The 17,606-nt window shown below is 46.0% G+C and overlaps 1 protein-coding gene across 5 annotated transcripts in view; it reads left to right on the top strand.

The window, feature by feature from the left end:
• The window catches only part of ERMARD (ER membrane associated RNA degradation), a 153,615-nt gene that overhangs the window by 30,908 nt on the left and 105,101 nt on the right, over positions 1-17,606 (top strand). For all 5 annotated transcript variants that reach the window (XM_068231840.1, XM_068231841.1, XM_068231838.1 and 2 more), the window contains one exon: positions 1,408-1,509. In XM_068231840.1, coding sequence (XP_068087941.1) covers positions 1,408-1,509 — 102 coding nt within the window. The remainder of the gene's footprint in view (positions 1-1,407; positions 1,510-17,606) is intronic.

The following is a 17,606-nucleotide window of genomic DNA, read 5'->3' as shown; positions in this document are numbered from 1 at the left end:
ACTCGGCTACTAGGGGCTGGAGAAAGCCCCAGGGGAGTAAAGCTCATTTTTCTTATTTTAGCTGATAATTCCTTTAAGCTCTACTGGAAATGTTTTGTTTAGGGACATGCAAAGATGCCACCGGATTATCTCGATGAAGACATCTTAAAGGAAACCTCAAAGTGAAGATCCTAGATTAAAAAAATTCTACTTACCCAGTGCTTCCTCCATCCCCTGGCAGCCGGTATGTCCCTCGCCGCAGCTCTGATTTGCCTACGCAGAACACTCCAGACCATGTGAGCATCTCGAGCAGCGTGGACGCGCGCTCACGCAGGCCCAGAGGATGCCGATCTGGTGAGGTCGGCATCTCCAACATAGGGTACCCTGGGCCACCGGCTGGGAGAAGAGCTGCGGCAAAGGACATATCGGCTGCCAGGGGCTGGAGGAAGCCCCGGGTAAGTATAACTTTTATTTTTTTTTACCTTGGATCTTCCCTTTAAAGGGACACTGAAGCGAAAAAAAAAAGATATTATGATTTGTATGTGTAGTACAGCTAAAGGCCCATACACACGTCGGATTTCCGCGAACGACTGGTCGTTTGAACGTCCCGTCGTTCCGTCGTTCGCCCGCTAAATCGGGCGTGTGTACAGACTGTCGTTCGCTTGATGTGTATGGGCCTTAAGAAATAAAACATTAAGATCAGATACATCAGTCTAATTGTTTCCAGTACAGGAAGAGTTGAGAAACTCCAGTTGTTATCTCTATGCAAACAAGCCATTAAGCTCTCCGACTAAGTTAGTCCTGGAGAGGGCTGTTATCTGACTTTTATTATCTCAACTGTTCCTGGACTATTTACTTTTTCTCTGCCAGAGGAGATGTCATTACTTCACAGACTGCTCTGAAAGAATCATTTTGAATGCTGAGTGTTGTGTAATCTGCACATATTATAGAATAATGCAATGTTAGAAAAAACACTATATACCTGAAAATAAAAGTATGAGAATATTTTCTTTGCTGCTAATCTTCTAGTAATTATTCATAGTACACAACCAATTCATTATATCATATTTTTTTTTTCGCTTCAGTGTCTCTTTAAGTGACTGTAAGAAGTTCAGTTTCACTTACCTGGGGCGTTTTCCAGCACCCCTGTAGTTTTTCAGGTCCCTCGCTTGGTTGTCACCCCGTGCACTGTCCCGGCCACACGTGCCTCCTAGATAGTGCTTTTGTGCCCAGGTGCATTCTGCACTTGCATAGTTGGAAGTTTTACAAATTGAAATGCTGAAGGCAGCCTCCATATTTCTCTCAGATCAAATGGCTTTTAAATTCCTTTCTTTAAAAAATGGCTTCATTTCACTTTGTTGCTATCTAAATAATTTGTTTAATTTCCAGAGTATTTGCATATGTCACAAGAACATATATGTTTCTTAGTTATTTCATAGTGCTCTTCCTGTATTGAAAAGCTTGGATGGAACAAACATCTCCCTACTATTGATGAAGATAACCTCTTGTTTGGAGCGTGCTTTAGGAGATGTGAGTAAAAGCTGTTAATAGCAACCACATACACATTAGATATGGGCTTGAAATCTCACTTTGCACTTCACTGTTTTCACTCAAATTATCCAATCAGTTGCAGGGTATTGAAAAAAACAGGGACTTCACTACACATGATTGGATGTTCAAATTGAACACACTGTAACCTACGCTGCTTTTCAATGCACATTTTCTATAGTAAATCTCTGGTCAAATACTAAGATGGATAAACATAACTATCTGATTTACCAAGGCTTCTGAAGACAGAAGGACGTTGGGAAATAGCAGTGATTCTTCACAACTAGAGTGGATTAACCCTCCTGGCGGTTTGCTAAAAATCCGCCAGGGGGCAGCAAATCCGTTGTTTTTAAAAAAAAAAATTCTTTTTCATGTAGCGAGACAAGGCGATCGGAGATCAGGAGATCCCGTTCAAAGAACGGGATCTTCTGGAGGGCTTCCCCCGTCGCCATGGCAACCGGGTGGGATGACGTCATCGACGTCGTGACGTAATAGGGGACTCCGATCCACCCCACAGCGCTGCCTGGCACTGATTGGCCAGGCAGCGCACGGGGTCTGGGGGGGGGGGGGGTGGCCGCGGCGGATCGGCGGGTAGCGGCGGCGATCGCATTGCTAGCTGCGTGTAGCAAAGAAAAAATTATGCAAATCGGCTCAGCGGGGCCTGAGCGGTGCCTTCCGGCGGCATAGCCCGTGCTCAGCACGGGCTTACCGCCAGGGAGGTTAAGTAAAAATCGTCTGATAATACAGTCTATAGTGAGGTTTGCTCCAATTTTACTAAATTGCTGGCAGAATAACAATTAAATAAATGATCAAACAATATTTTTTTACTCAACTGTTTTCTGCAATCGCTGTTGGTGCAAGGATATGCAACAGGTGACTGGAACAATTAAAGAAATGACCAAACAAAATTTTTTAGCTAACGAAACACACACTGGTCCTTATGCAATTCACTTTTTCACCTGAGTTTTCTCCTAGGTGATATTTTTAAACTTGTCAATAAAATACCTTTTAAAAGACCAGCAAGCACACCAATACTCAAAATAATTCTGATAGTACCTTTTTACCTACTATTTGATACTTTTTCCATTGCAAAGTGCTAAAAAGTTATCATAAATCAAAAATGAAAAATTATCTCCTAGGAGAAAACTGAGGTGAAAAAGTGAATTGCATATGGTCCACTGTCTTCTACTGAGCACTGAAGGAATGCTATAGCTGGCACTGAAAGTTTTTCTATTGGTAGTTGTAGCAGCAGCACTGCTAGCAACACACAAACTGGATTCTGGAGGACTATGAATACCTTGCTGTCCACCCAGTTCTAACCCATGTGAATCTGCAGTGAATACATCCTAGGATATATTATCTAAGTAGTGTAACAGTACTTTTTGGCATTCATAGCACAAGTTTTGGTTTAGAAGGTGAGAGTGAGAGGAAGATGGAGCGTGACATGGAGCACATCGGCAAAAGGCAGTGGCTTAGGTGAGTTAACCCCCTCTGTGTGGCCTGTGGCTTCCGGGACAATATCGCTTTTTGCAAAATTGATCTCATGCATCCTCAATTCGCAAATTTCAAATTAATAAAGCAAGGGAAGCAAAAGAATGAACATGTCCCACCAATAAAAGACAGGCCTAAGAATTTTTAGGTATTACTGGGTTCCACATAAAATTTCATAGTGTGTCACACTAGCTGCCTTTAACAGATTTGACAAATAGCAAGGATACATTAAATGGCCTCTAAAGGTGCACAAGTCCTTTTAGGTGCTAAAAAAATAATTTTTTTCTTAAAGAAACACCATCAAACCAAGTGTTCTAAAATGACAATGTACAAATAATGTCTAAGTAGCTGTGTAAACATTTTCCTACTTTTCATGTTAAAGTGAACCCACATTAAAAATACAAGATTTCAGAAATAAAATCTATTTTCTAAATTATAATAATAAATAGCAGCCTTTTTTCAGCTGCATGGTGACAAATATAAAATATTTTACATTTATTGGAGGAACCCCTCCCTTCCTCTCATATTGCCGGGACAGAAACCAGCAGACTGGTGGAGTAGGTGATGTCCGGCAAAGGAGGAATTGCTAATAGCTGCCACCTGCATAACCCTAGTTATGAACAGAGAAGGGTGGAAAGCATGCACTAAAATGCTTTTAGGCTTGAAGGAGTGTTTATTTATCTTTGTATGTGTCAGAGTGGTGCAACTAATATTTTGAATTAAAAAAATGTTTGGTTTGGGTCCACTTTAAATATCAGAGGCAAAAGCTTTAATTCATTGTGTGTAGCATTTAGCTCTATTGAAACAAATCATTCTGAAAAGGGGTGTCTGCTTCAATGCACAGCCAGTGTTGTTTTTTGCCATCAGATTTGAGCCAATTTGCCTTCAGTTAAGAATGAAATGAATTTGATACAGTAAACAAAAGAGATAAGCACGTGAAATGTATACATCATTATTTACGAGCACTACAGGAACTTTCTGAATCCCAGGTTAAAAAAAAAACATGTCAATCAATAGTGTTCCTTTAAGCCCAGCCAGTCCTGTAGTCCCTGGATTATTGTAAACTGATGCATTAGAGGTAGGACTAAGGATAGTGTGGTCACAGGGAAAGATTGGATAGGAACATTGTGTGGTTTACATGTGTTTCTATACAGAAAAATGTGCGCGTTCTTCACAGCAGCTAATGTAATTGATACAGAAAACAAAAGACAAAATTGCAGAATGTCAGTTTTTTTTTTCTGCATGCGAAAAACACATTAAAGAGGAGCTGTTAGGTATAAGGTCTCAGAGAAAATAAACACATATATGTCAGTAGCTAAATATAGGCTGTACTTACATTACATATGCATTTCACTGTCCACGTTTGGATTTCACAGAATTTTTATATAGTATATGCAGAGAATGATGCTCCTGACAGCTCATGGCAGGTTCCATGTTTGTCTGTCTCCTATGAAGCCAAATGTGTCGTCATGTCCTCCCTGCTTCCTGATCACAGAAAAGCTCATACTGAATAACACTAGTGTGCAGTGAATATTAATTAGCCATGTGGCTAGGAACAATAGCGGACTCCTGCAGTGTACTCTGCTGGGAGATTTGTCAGTGCTGTGCACTGGACTGAGTTACATGCTATTGTTACTTGACCCTGTAACTTCTCATTAGCAGCCGAGGGGAGAGCCCCAGAATGCTTTGCAGTATGGTATGCGGCTTGCGTCTTCTTAAGAGCTTGGGAATAACAGCTTTGCTGATAAGCACACATCAAATGTAAGAGAGATTTTTATCTTCAGTAATGCCTTTTTGGCTTCCTTCTAAACTGTTTAACACAGGAGAATAGAGGTTTAAATTAGCTTTTGTAGCCTGACAGTTACTCTTTAAGGGGCAGTTCACACTGCACGCGTTGCCGTCCGGATTTTGGCAACACATGCAGGAGCACGATACGCACAACATCAGAAAGTGCATAGACTGCACTGTGTGATGTGCACACTGCGTGCGTTCTGGACCAGTGCGGTCCGGGAACGCATGCTGCACGCATTTTTTCCCAAAACATGCGGCTGACCCATTCACTTTCAGTGAATGGGATCAGCCATGCAATGCATACAAACGCGGATGGTGTGCGTTTGTATGCAATGCGTTCGTGTTTGATGATGAAAACGGGCCCTAAGTGTGAACTAGCTCATTGATTACCATGAGTTCTCAGTTTTTCTGTGCAGAAAACGTGTACGAAAACTGTCAAGTGTGTTCCCTGCCTTAACCACTTGCCGACCGCACACTCATAACGTGCGTCGGCAAAGTGGCAGCTGCAGGACCAGCGACGCAGTACTGCGTCGCCAGCTGCAGCCTAATTAATCAGGAAGCAGCCGCTCGTACGAGCGGCTGCTTCCTGTCAAATCACGGCGGGGGGCTCCGTGAATAGCTTGCGGGCCGCCGATGGCGGCTCGCAGGCTAGATGTAAACACAAGCGGAAATAATCCGCTTTGTTTACATTTGTACTGCGCTGCTGCGCAGCAGCGCCGTAAGGCAGATCGGCGATCCCCGGCCAATCAGCGGCCGGGGATCGCCGCCATGTGACAGGGGACGTCCTGTCACTGGCTGCACAGGACGGATAGCGTCCTGTGCAGCCCGGATCTCAGGGGGGGGGAGCAGGTAGGAGCGGGAGGGGGAATTTCGCCGCGGAGGGGGGCTTTGAGGTGCCCCCCCCGCCACCCACAGCAGGCAGGAGAGATCAGACCCCCCCAGCACATCATCCCCATAGGGGGGAAAAAAGGGGGGCAATCTGATCTCCCTGCCTGCACCCTGATCTGTGCTGGGGGCTGCAGAGCCCACCCAGCACAGATCAATCAAACCAGCGCTGGTCCTTAAGGGGGGGTAAAGGGTGGGTCCTCAAGTGGTTAAGGAAATTATGTGGAAATTAAGAAGGAGAGGGCTTTAGATTCCCCAAGGTATCATCTGTAGAGGAGACACTTTTAATTAATTATAGTCCATGCGCCACTAAAATGTATGACCTGAAACAAAGAAATGAATAAAATAATTATTGTGGTAATTAAGAAGCAGTGCCTGAATATTTAGTGTACTTTATTTTCCTTGAAGTATTTAGTTTAAGGTGCTTCCTTGATTGAGAATAATCCACAACAATGTACACCAATGTTCACCAGCCAGGAAATACCCCAGCTTTATAGCAAATTTGTATGTAAAATATAAAGCTTTTGCCAGCACAATGTTTCGGGCTCCTGCCCTTTATGAAGTGCTCAAACAAACAGAAGGGTAATGCCCCATATACTGTAAATCCGTACATTAACCACCCTGGCGTTCTATTAAGATCGCCAGGGCGGCTGCGGGAGGGTTTTTTTTTTTAATTAAAAAAAAACTATTTCATGCAGCCAACTGAAAGTTGGCTGCATGAAAGCCCACTAGATGGCGCTCCGGAGGCGTTCTTCTGATCGCCTCCGGCGGCCAAAAGTAACACGGAAGGCCGCAAAGAGCGGCCTTCCGTGTTTTGCTTACTTCGTCGCCATGGCGACGAGCGGAGTGACGTCATGGACGTCAGCCGACGTCCTGACGTCAGCCGCCTCCGATCCAGCCCTTAGCGCTGGCCGGAACTATTTGTTCCGGCTGCGCAGGGCTCAGGCGGCTGGGGGGACCCTCTTTCGCCGCTGCTCGCGACGGATCGCCGCAGAGCGGCGGCGATCAGGCAGCACACGCGGCTGGCAAAGTGCCGGCTGCATGTGCTGCACTTTATTTGATCAAAATCGGCCCAGCAGGGCCTGAGCGGCACCCTCTGGCGGTAATGGACGAGCTGAGCTCGTCCATACCGCTAAGGTGGTTAAGCAGGCCACCCTTTGTTGGGTAGAAGCCTAGTCTTAAGCTATATACATGTGCAAATAAGAGCAATCAAGGAAGCACCTTAAACTAAATTTATCATTGAGGCCATCGGCTTTAGGGTCCCCAGTCTGTCTATCCAAAAGCACTCTTTTTTAAGGTGGGCACCACTGTCTATCCAAAAGCACTCTTTTCTAAGGTGGGCACCACTGTATATTTCCCCAGACCAATGGTTGTAACTAGTTATCAATAAACATTCCTAGGGGCTCCATAATATCTAGGCCAGACCTCAAAGAAGGTTAAGTTACTTTTAAACAAGCTCAAAAGCAGCATCTGCTCTGCACGAGGCTTGCCTGTACCCTCCCACCCAACAGCTGTTAAAAGCAACAGGGAATCCCCAGTAACCTGGCACTTCCTGGAGCTTGGGCACAATGCCAGCCAAATTACGCTCGTGTGTCCTGGAGGAGATAAAAACAAGGGAAGGGGTTGACCCCACTTGAACCCTTCTTAGAAAAGAGTTCTTTTGGATAAACAGACTAGGGATGAAAAAGCCAGATGGCCTCAATGATGGAATTAAGAATTTGTGCTGCTCCTGTGTGAGGAGATCTGAAAAAGTTTGCTATTTATGTTTTATAGTAGTCATACATTGTATAAAGCAGTGCTGTCCAACTTCATGGGCATGGAGGGCCTTTTTTTTTCAGACCCCATGGTGGAGGGCCGAAGGTTCTTGCTAGAGCCGCAGATCCCCCCCCGAAAAAAATGCAATTAAAGGACAATTAGATTGGCAGCACTTTTCACAAAAATTTAAAATAATGGTGAAGTTGTGCGTAGAGCGAAAAATGGGTGTGGCCATGGACCAGAATGCGGGTGTGGCCACGGGTGGAGACAAATTTACATGAACTTAGCATTGTGGGACATTAGATTAGGACAGTGGTGGTGAACCTTTTGGAGGCCGAGTGTCCAAACTGCAACCCAAAAGTCACTTATCTATCGCAAAGTGGCAACAGCAATTTAAACTACATACAAACGTTTTAACTCACACATAAACATTATGGAAAATCCAAGTTGAAAATAAACTGTGAAGATAAACAATTTCATCAATCCTACTCCTGAAAAATGTGTTTTTTTTTTACAACCTCTCAGTTTTATTTTCCGTTTTAAAAAGCTAAAAAAAGTAGGTTTAATGCTATTGTCTCATGATGACGATTCAGCTTTTCCATAGTCTCACAGTTCGCAATCATGTGACCCCCAACAAGACAAATTCAGCAATCATGAGGCCCCCAACAAGACACATTCAGCAATCATGATGCCCCCAACAAGACAAATTTAGCAATCATGAGGCCCCCAAAAAATCATGAGGCCCCCAACAAGACACATTCAGCAATCTTGAGGCCCCCAACAAGACAAATTCAGCAATCGTGATGCCCCCAACAAATCATGAGGCCCCCAACAAGACAAATTCAGCAATCATGAGGCCCCCAACACAACAAATTCAGCAGTCATGAGGCACATAAATAGACAGCATTTCACATAAATAAGCAGAATGCCCCTTTAATATGGTAGACACCTCTCACCTGGCTTCTTAATTCTCCTCTACTGGCTGCTGTGCCTGGCAATAGTGTTTTGGGCCGGATTGGGGATGATGTGTGGGCTGAAATGCCAGGTGACAGGTGTCCCCCCAGTTAGGTAGTGACATGTGCGCCCCCCCCCCCAGCTAGATAGTGACAGGTGCCCCCCCCCAGCTAGATAGTGACAGGTGTCCCCCCCCCCAGCTAGATAGTGACAGGTGTCCCCCCCAGCTAGATAGTGACAGGTGTCCCCCCCCCCAGCTAGATAGTGACAGGTGTCCCCCCCCCCCCCCCCAGCTAGATAGTGACAGGTGTCCCCCCCCCCCCCCCCAGCTAGATAGTGACAGGTGCCCTCTCAGCTAGTGACAGGTCCCCCCCCAGCTAGATAGTGACAGGTGCCCCCCCCCCAGCTAGATAGTGACAGGTGCCCCCCCCCCAGCTAGATAGTGACAGGAGCCCCCCCAGCTAGATAGTGACAGGAGCCCCCCCAGCTAGATAGTGACAGGTGGCCCCCAGCTAGATAGTGACAGGTGTCCCCCCAGCTAGATAGTGACAGGTGCCCCCTAGTTAGATAGTGACAGGAGCCCCCCCAGTTAGATAGTGACAGGAGCCCCCCCCCCCGTTAGATAGTGACAGGAGCCCCCCCAGCTAGATAGGGACAGCTGCCCCCCAGTTAGATAGTGACAGGAGCCCCCCCAGCTAGATAGTGACAGGTGCCCCCCCCCAGCTAGATAGTGACAGGTGCCCCCCTAGTTAGATAGTGACAGGAGCCCCTCCAGTTAGATAGTGACAGGAGCCCCCCCCCCCAGTTAGTGACAGGTGCCCCCCAGCTAGATAGTGACAGGTGTCCCCCCAGCTAGATAGTGGCAGGTGTCCCCCCAGCTAGATAGTGACAGGTGCCCCCCTAGTTAGATAGTGACAGGAGCCCCTCCAGTTAGATAGTGACAGGAGCCCCCCCCCCCCCCAGTTAGTGACAGGTGCCCCCCAGCTAGATAGTGACAGGTGTCCCCCCAGCTAGATAGTGGCAGGTGTCCCCCCAGCTAGATAGTGACAGGTGCCCCCCTAGTTAGATAGTGACAGGAGCCCCCCAGTTAGATAGTGACAGGAGCCCCCCCCCCAGTTAGATAGTGACAGGTGCCCCCCCAGCTAGATAGTGACAGGTGCCCCCCCAGTTAGTGACAGGTGCCCCCCACTTAGTGACAGGAGCCCCCCCAGCTAGATAGTGACAGGTGCCCCCCCAGCTAGATAGTGACAGGTGCCCCCCTAGTTAGTGACAGGAGCCCCCCCAGTTAGATAGTGACAGGAGCCCCCCCCCCAGTTAGTGACAGGTGCCCCCCAGCTAGATAGTGACAGGTGCCCCCCCAGCTAGATAGTGACAGGTGCCCCCCTAGTTAGAAAGTGACAGGAGCCCCCCCCAGTTAGATAGTGACAGGAGCCCCCCCCCCAGTTAGTGACAGGAGCCCCCCCAGCTAGATAGTGACAGGAGCCCCCCCCCCAGCTAGATAGTGACAGGTGTCCCCCCAGCTAGATAGAGACAGGTGTCCCCCCAGCTAGATAGAGACAGGTGTCCCCCCAGCTAGATAGACGACAGGTGTCCCCCCAGCTAGATAGTGACAGGTGCCCCCCCCCCAGCTAGATAGTGACAGGTGCCCCACTAGTTAGATAGTGACAGGAGCCCCCCCAGTTAGATAGTGACAGGAGCCCCCCCCCCCTCCAGTTAGATAGTGACCGGAGCCCCCCCCAGTTAGATAGTGACAGGAGCCCCCCAGCTAGATAGTGACAGGAGCCCCCCAGCTAGATAGTGACAGGTGCCCCCCCAGCTAGATAGTGACAGGTGCCCCCCCAGCTAGATAGTGACAGGTGTCCCCCCAGCTAGATAGTGACAGGAGCCCCCCCCAGCTAGATAGTGACAGGAGCCCCCCCCAGCTAGATAGTGACAGGAGCCCCCCCAGCTAGATAGACAGGTGCCCCCCCAGCTAGATAGTGACAGGTGCCCCCCCAGCTAGATAGTGACAGGTGCCCCCCTAGTTAGATAGTGACAGGAGCCCCCCCCAGTTAGTGACAGGTGCCCCCCCAGTTAGATAGTGACAGGAGCCCCCCCAGTTAGATAGTGACAGGAGCCCCCCCCCCCAGTTAGATAGTGACAGGAGCCCCCCAGCTAGATAGTGACAGGTGTCCCCCCAGTTAGATAGTGACAGGTGCCCCCCACTTAGATAGTGACAGGAGCCCCCCAGCTAGAGAGTGACAGGTGCCCCCACCAGTAGTGAGCCTGTTACCTCTCTCTCCTGTGTCCCCGCTGCCGCTGCCATTTGCCCCACAGCTCAGACCTCACAGATCGCGGCGACTGAAGCAAGCACAGCGCGCACATGACACCTGCGCGTCAGAACGTCACATGCGGAAGTGACTAATGATTCACTTCCGCATGTGACGTACTCCGTGCGGGTACCATGCATACTCTGTTGTTTACCTCAGTCGCCGCGATCTGTAAGGTCTGAGCTGTGGGGCAGCGTCAGCGGGGACACAGGAGAGGCCACACAACAGGGAGCAGGCATGGCGCCCATAGCGCAAGCCATGCCTGCATCCCAGGGAGACGAGCGGGCCGCAGCAGGTGGCCTGGCGGGCCGGATGCGGCCCGCGGGCCGCCAGTTGGACAGCACTGGTATAAAGTATTTATACAGATGCATTTGCTGGGACCCGAGGACTGAGTTTATTATATCCAAGGGTTTACTATATTAGAGTTTATTATAACGAAATTCTACTGTAATACATTTGACATGTTTCCATCCCTTGAGGGAATCTCTTGACCCCCACCCCAAAGTATATCTTTTTTCTTTCCCTCTGCTTCCTTTTCTAGCTTTTATTTATGTATTTAGCTCATTTTTGTATTCCAGCTGCTTACAATAATATATATGTTATATTATATTACAAACAGAAAAGACACACCTGTATAGCGTAAAACGTTTATTAAAACACTACTCCACACATTCAAAGATCTACTTATCTCTTAGCAGTGTCCGTGTTCTCCCCAGAATTTTTTTCCAGCCGGGTGGCATGAAAAAGTAGACGGGTGGGGCAACATGAGAGAATGCACTGCTGGTGCTTCTGTGCGTAACTCTGCATATAGCATAGGATGAGGTGAGCCGATAACAGCCGGGAGCTCATCAAAACTTCCCGGGTGGAGCACCCGACTAAAAGACCCTGGGGAGAACACTGAGTGTGTTTTAGCCTGTCACTGATCATCGCAGCCATATAGCATATAACGGAGCAGTTGTTCAACTTGATTGTGGACACTCAGCTGATGATATGTGGTTTGCAGTATAATCTTGGTATCATACACTCTGATATAGTAAACATTTGGGTATAGTAAACTACTTCTCCTGGTCCCAGCCAACCTCCATTATAAGTCTATGGGAGCAACGCCTGGCATAGTAAACTCTGATATAATAAAACTTCTGTTATAGTAAACATGTTTTTTTGGCCCCTATGTGATGCTGACTCTGGATATAGTAAAAAGTGTGTGGTGCATGCGTCATATGTCAGTGTGAAACCCATGGCCGACTGCTGTCTTCAGGCTGGTTGCAAGTGAATTCATGCCTGATAACATGTGTAAGAGAAGAAGAATGGCCCCGGCGCTGGATATGCAGTTCTGTACAAATAAGCAGCCTGGAGAAAATGAGGAATAATGTGAACATAAACAAAGGATGCAGTGTTACCACTTTAATTTTGCAATCACTGATAAAAGTATTGTCACTGTCCTGCCGCGAGATTGTACGCACTCCTGGGTATCTCTTCCCTTATTAGCGATGACACTCCTTGTAGGGTGTGGAGCGCAGTACAGGCTACATTCACTTGTAGTGCAGATCAGACTTGGCCTACTCACTGCAAAACTAAGGAGAGTGGAGAGGAGAGTGCTAAGTCCCGCCCGTGGAGGTATCAGAGCCACTTGCATTCCAGATGCGACTGGTTTATTATGATTTGCTGCATTTTGAAGAGAGACTTCATGATTGGCTCAAGTGTGAGCAGAAAGTTTTGCATGACACATGCTGCAATTCCCCCCACTGAGGTATTGAACCCACTCGCAGGAAGCGAGTGCCTGCCTCTATTCTTTATGCAATTTTTAAGGATCCCTGGATACTGTACTAGTGATTTGTCCAGCCTGGCTATGCAGCCCTAAGGTATATTTACCTTGTAGTCCACCAAATGTGCAAGTGCTTGTATTGTACCACTGGGAGGACAGAGTTGGTCCTTTGCAGCTGAGAATGTACCACGGCATGCTGGGCTATTTCTTGGTCATTTTCTGAAATAGTAAACTTCTGATCTAGTAAATTACTTTTCCTGGTTACTTGGAGTTTGCTATAACAAGATTATACTGTGTTAGATTAGGTGAATCAAGGGGTCATCCCAAAACCAAACATTGTAAACCTACAGCAGCCCAACTGCTCTGTTTACCTACTGTAATAATGAGAGCAAAAGGTGGGTGAATGGCTGACATACAGCATTGCCTAGCGTGTCTCCTAGAGATTCTGTTAGCTGGCAGATATAGTTCAATCATCCTGCTATATTAGAACACTTAAGCTGCATAAATACAAGCCAGCATGAACACCTGCAACAGCCATCAAAGAGGCATGCGGTGTAAAGCAGTTCCAAAATAGGTTCCATAATTTAATTGGACAGATAAATGAAGGACCCATATATTGACAAATACAATGCCTGGTCCAAGAGGAGAATTTGTATGATAGAAGAGATTAAAATAGACATGAGTCTCATAAGAATAAATAAACAGATGCTGAGAGATTAAGCAATGAGAGTTGAGGATCGTATTTCTTCAATGAACAGTCAGATAGTGCCTGCACGCTGTGAACTGGCAGTTATCAGGAAATAGGCAATGTAATATTCAAATAATTGGGGTGACTGATTAAAATAAAGGGCAATAGTCAGATGAGTTTGTTTGTTTGTGGAGGAGAGGCAGGAAGCAATACATATTTTTAAGGTGGCCATATATGAATCGACTTGGCAGCTGATCGAAAATCCAATTGGATAATTATTATCAAATCAGATGAAAATCTGTGCCGTCGAGAGCATGCCTAGTCTATGATACAACCAATTTCAGGCCGAAATTGGTCGTATGTATTGATCGAACATGCTGCAAGATGTCTGGCTGTCATGGTCAATTGGGTGCATGGAGGTAATAACAAGTGATATTGATATCGAGCAGTCCTCCTAATGTCAAATGTGCCCCCCCCATGCGTTATACTTTACCTGTCCGAGTCCGCCGCTGGCTCCATCCTCCATCCGTGTGGCTGCCGGCGTACATGTGGGGGTGTGTGTGATGTCATACACACGCCCACATTACTCTACCAACCATGTGGGGTGCATGTATGGATGGAGGACAGAGCCCACAGCCAGCTGGCGTACACGTAAGCACGTGTGATGTCGCACGCGCACATGTTGCTATGGCAACCATGTGGGGTGCGTGTATGGATGGAACTGGGAGCCGAGCCAGCGGTGGACATGGACCGTATAGTATAGTGCACTGGGCACCGGGAAGGGGGTCACAAATGAGATTAGGGGAACAGCATTGAACCAGCGATGCGGAGGATGTGGCGTCACAAGGCCGATTCCTGATTGATTTTGGCATGAAATCAGTCAGGAATCAGCCTGCAGGGTATGGGCAGATCACTCTCTTACCAGATTCGATCAGAGAGAGATTTGTCTCTTGGTCAAGTCTGCCAATCATCGCTAGATGTATGGCTACCTTTAGACTCTGTTAAACTTGAAAGGGTAAAGTAGTGCTTGCCATTTGCGACCTAAGTGATGACAATGTCCAGATGGCAAGACTAGAAGGAGCATTACCAGTAGTGACCGCAGCTATGGTAACATTCACACGACAAGACTACACCCCTCCCCTGTTCACTTTCACTCAAGCATTAGCAATTTTGCGCTATAAGAGCATCCTGTTTTCTGTCATTCTAGGTTTAGGCTACTTTCCCACCAAGACGCTGCGTTTTAGGGGAGGTTATGGTCGCATAATGTGCCCCTAAAGCAATGCATGGTGGTGTTGAAGTTGGACGTCAGATTGAGCTGCGTTATGCAGCTCTCAAAGCAGCCGCTCCAGGTTAGTGATAGGAAGTCCGGATCTTTTTAAGGATTCGGATCATTTGAATCGGATCATTGAAAAGATCCGGATCTTTGAACCAAATCATTTGAATCATTTTACTAGGGAAGCAGACTGGGTGAAATGATTAGCATGACAGGACTTTCCCTGCACTGTACATTCTGTATGTTCCTAGTTCTTCCAGACAGACATCCACTGTGAACCGAATCTTTCATTGTGATGATCCGGATGATTCGACTCACAAAAAAGATCCGGATCAAATGAATGATTCATTCAGGATCCGGACAACATTACAGTCCCACCACAAGTCACCACAGTGCAGTGAATATTAATTAGCCATGTGGCTGGCCGGCGGAGGAGGAGGGGAGACCTCCTCCAACATTACTGAGCATGTGCAAACAGTCTAACGTGGCTTAGCCCAGTATAACGTACAGCATGCAGCACTTTGTTTAAACATGCTGCGTTAATATGTAACGTAACGTGTGCACTGTGAACAGCGCATTGATTTTACAGTGCTGTGAGTTAGGCTGCGTTACTGGCTGCTGTAACGTGGGACTTTAACATCCCACTGTGAAACCAGCCTAACACAGTCATATATGATATTTCTATGTATACTGCAGCTTTGTAGATGGGGCACAGTGTTGTCTTTATGGTAAAACAGCAAAACATTTGACAATTTCATAAGGTGTTGAACAGGAGCCTGGTGATTTTCTATTTTTTTTTTTATTTATTTTTTTAGGTACAGCATGATCTAACAATATATCAACTAATTGTACTGTATATCAGCAAGTGTCAACGTATGTACAGTAGACATTCAACTAATTCTTTGCTGATGTTTCCAAAAGATCCAGGATTTAGGAACTCTCTTCAGACATACCATATACAAGCTGTCAAATGACACCATGTTTGCCAACTTATGTTAAATGTGATACTTAAATGTATCACTAGATGGCACACAGTTCACATGATTAAGTTATTTTTAGTAAATTCCAGTACTGGTATCTACAAGCTGCAGAGAATGCTGGAGCTGTATCACATAGAAATGTGACTGTTGGTGGTGTGAGTTTACGCTATACTGATGTAATTGCTTTGTTCTGTGTTCTTGACAGTTGTTAACTATTTGGAAATGTTTATATGATATTCAGGAACTCTTTTATCATATCACCTGACACATTTGGTAGGAACTGCAAATGGCAAAATTGTAATAACGGCATACCTTTGTGATTAAATAGGTATTCCTGGAGTTTCACAAAGTTCCTTGTCCGGTTTCTGAATATTTTTACTATTTACTGTAAATCTATGCTCAGATAAACTGGAACAGAACAATTCAGTCAGGCATATAGACAACTCCTCCCATAATGATTATTATACAGATAAATACACCTGGAAAAATGGGACACATGTTTAATGGTATACAGTAATTAATAAAATCATGCCATCAGTAACCTCCTATAGTACATGCAAAAAGGACAAATAAAAAAAATGCTAGCATGTTAATCCAGGGTAGAGAAAATTGAAAATGATTAGCATCAAGCAATAATCAACACAGTTATGCAGGTTCTAGTTATCAGGTTGTGCTCCATAACGTTTACTCAACAAACTAAAGTACTGAAATGTGGCAAATAGCAAATTAAAAATGAATGACACTCTAAATATGCTGACCTCTTTTGCTCTGGATCATCCTGTTGTGTATGGGGAATTTAAGTATAATAATAGCACTGGTAGTATATTAACCACGTCACCTCCAAGGGTTTTTCCCCTTTAAAACCAGAGCAATTTTCACATTTCAGTGCTGCGTCCATTCATCTGCCAATAACTTTATCAGTTCTTATCACACTGAAATGATCTATTGTAAGGCTTGACAGGTTATGTCCACAATCAGTCCCTATGCCCTAATCTAGTGCCGTGACTCTGAGTCCGGCCCACGGTCTTCACCTATAGACAAGCCCCCGCGTGAACAGGACACTGACTGTCTCCTGACTACGGTTACCCCCAGGTCTTAATGTGCAAGGTATACAGACTGAAGTAGAGTGGACAATAACCCCTCAGAGCCCCACTGAGGCAAGTATCAAAGTTCAAAGGCACACAAGTATCAAACTGTAGTAATACCTTAATGATGTGAATGAGGCCCACAATGGCGGCAATGAGAAGTCCAGTGATAATTGGATCAGAGTGTCCAGATAACAAGCAAAGGTCGGTCCAGGCAGCAGGCAAGAGTATTCAGGTAACAAGCAAAGGTCGGTCCAGGCAGCAGGCAAGAGTATTCAGGTAACAAGCAAAGGTCGGTTCAGGCAGCAGACAAGAATGGTAAATAACAAGCCAAGGGTCAATATCTAGGAACAGTAATACAAGTATGAATGCACACCCAGCAACTAGCCACAGCTATGCTATTACGGGTGATGACTGGGAGCACTCACTGCGTTTAAATACAACATTCAACCAATCAGTGTCTGGCCACACTCCGCACATCCAATCAAACATTAGCTTGATCCTGCTTAAGTGTCAGCTGTAAGAGTCAGCTGATACTGCGCTGTCAGCTGACTATTGTTTACCTTTGCGGAGAGCTTACTGAGAACGCGCTCCCTGCCTATCAGGAAGTGCGGCCTGCATCCCAGCCTGTGCGTCATCAGTGGAGAACAAGCGCCGAGAGCGAGAATTCCACCAGATCCAGCTAAGTTCCTTACATATATTCTGTAGGCCCATATGCAAGTCACTTTTTCTCCTTAGTTTTCTCCTAGGAGAGAATTTTTTATCTTCTATTTAAAATATTTTTTTAGCATATTACAATGGAAAAAGTACCAAAAATTAAGTAAAAAAGTACTGTCAAGATTATTTTGAGTATTTGTTTGCTTGTTGGTGGTTTAAAAAGCATTTTCACAAGTTGTGAAAATATCACCTAGGAGAAAACTCAGGTTAAAAAGTGAATTGCATATGGTCCGTAGTCTCTTCTGCAAGTGTCCTGTTCCGCCTCTCTATCTTCTATTCACTAGCAAACTGCAAACCTGTTCCTCCCACCACGCTATTTGCTACCCCCACCATGGCCCCATATCCTACCCCCACACTATCTCCTACCTTTGTACACACAGTATTAC

The sequence above is a fragment of the Hyperolius riggenbachi genome, chromosome 4, assembly GCF_040937935.1.
Source record: "Hyperolius riggenbachi isolate aHypRig1 chromosome 4, aHypRig1.pri, whole genome shotgun sequence".
Classification (NCBI taxonomy): Eukaryota; Metazoa; Chordata; class Amphibia; order Anura; family Hyperoliidae; genus Hyperolius; species Hyperolius riggenbachi.
Note: the sequence above shows the minus strand (reverse complement) of the source record. Positions and strands in the feature narration are given on the sequence as shown.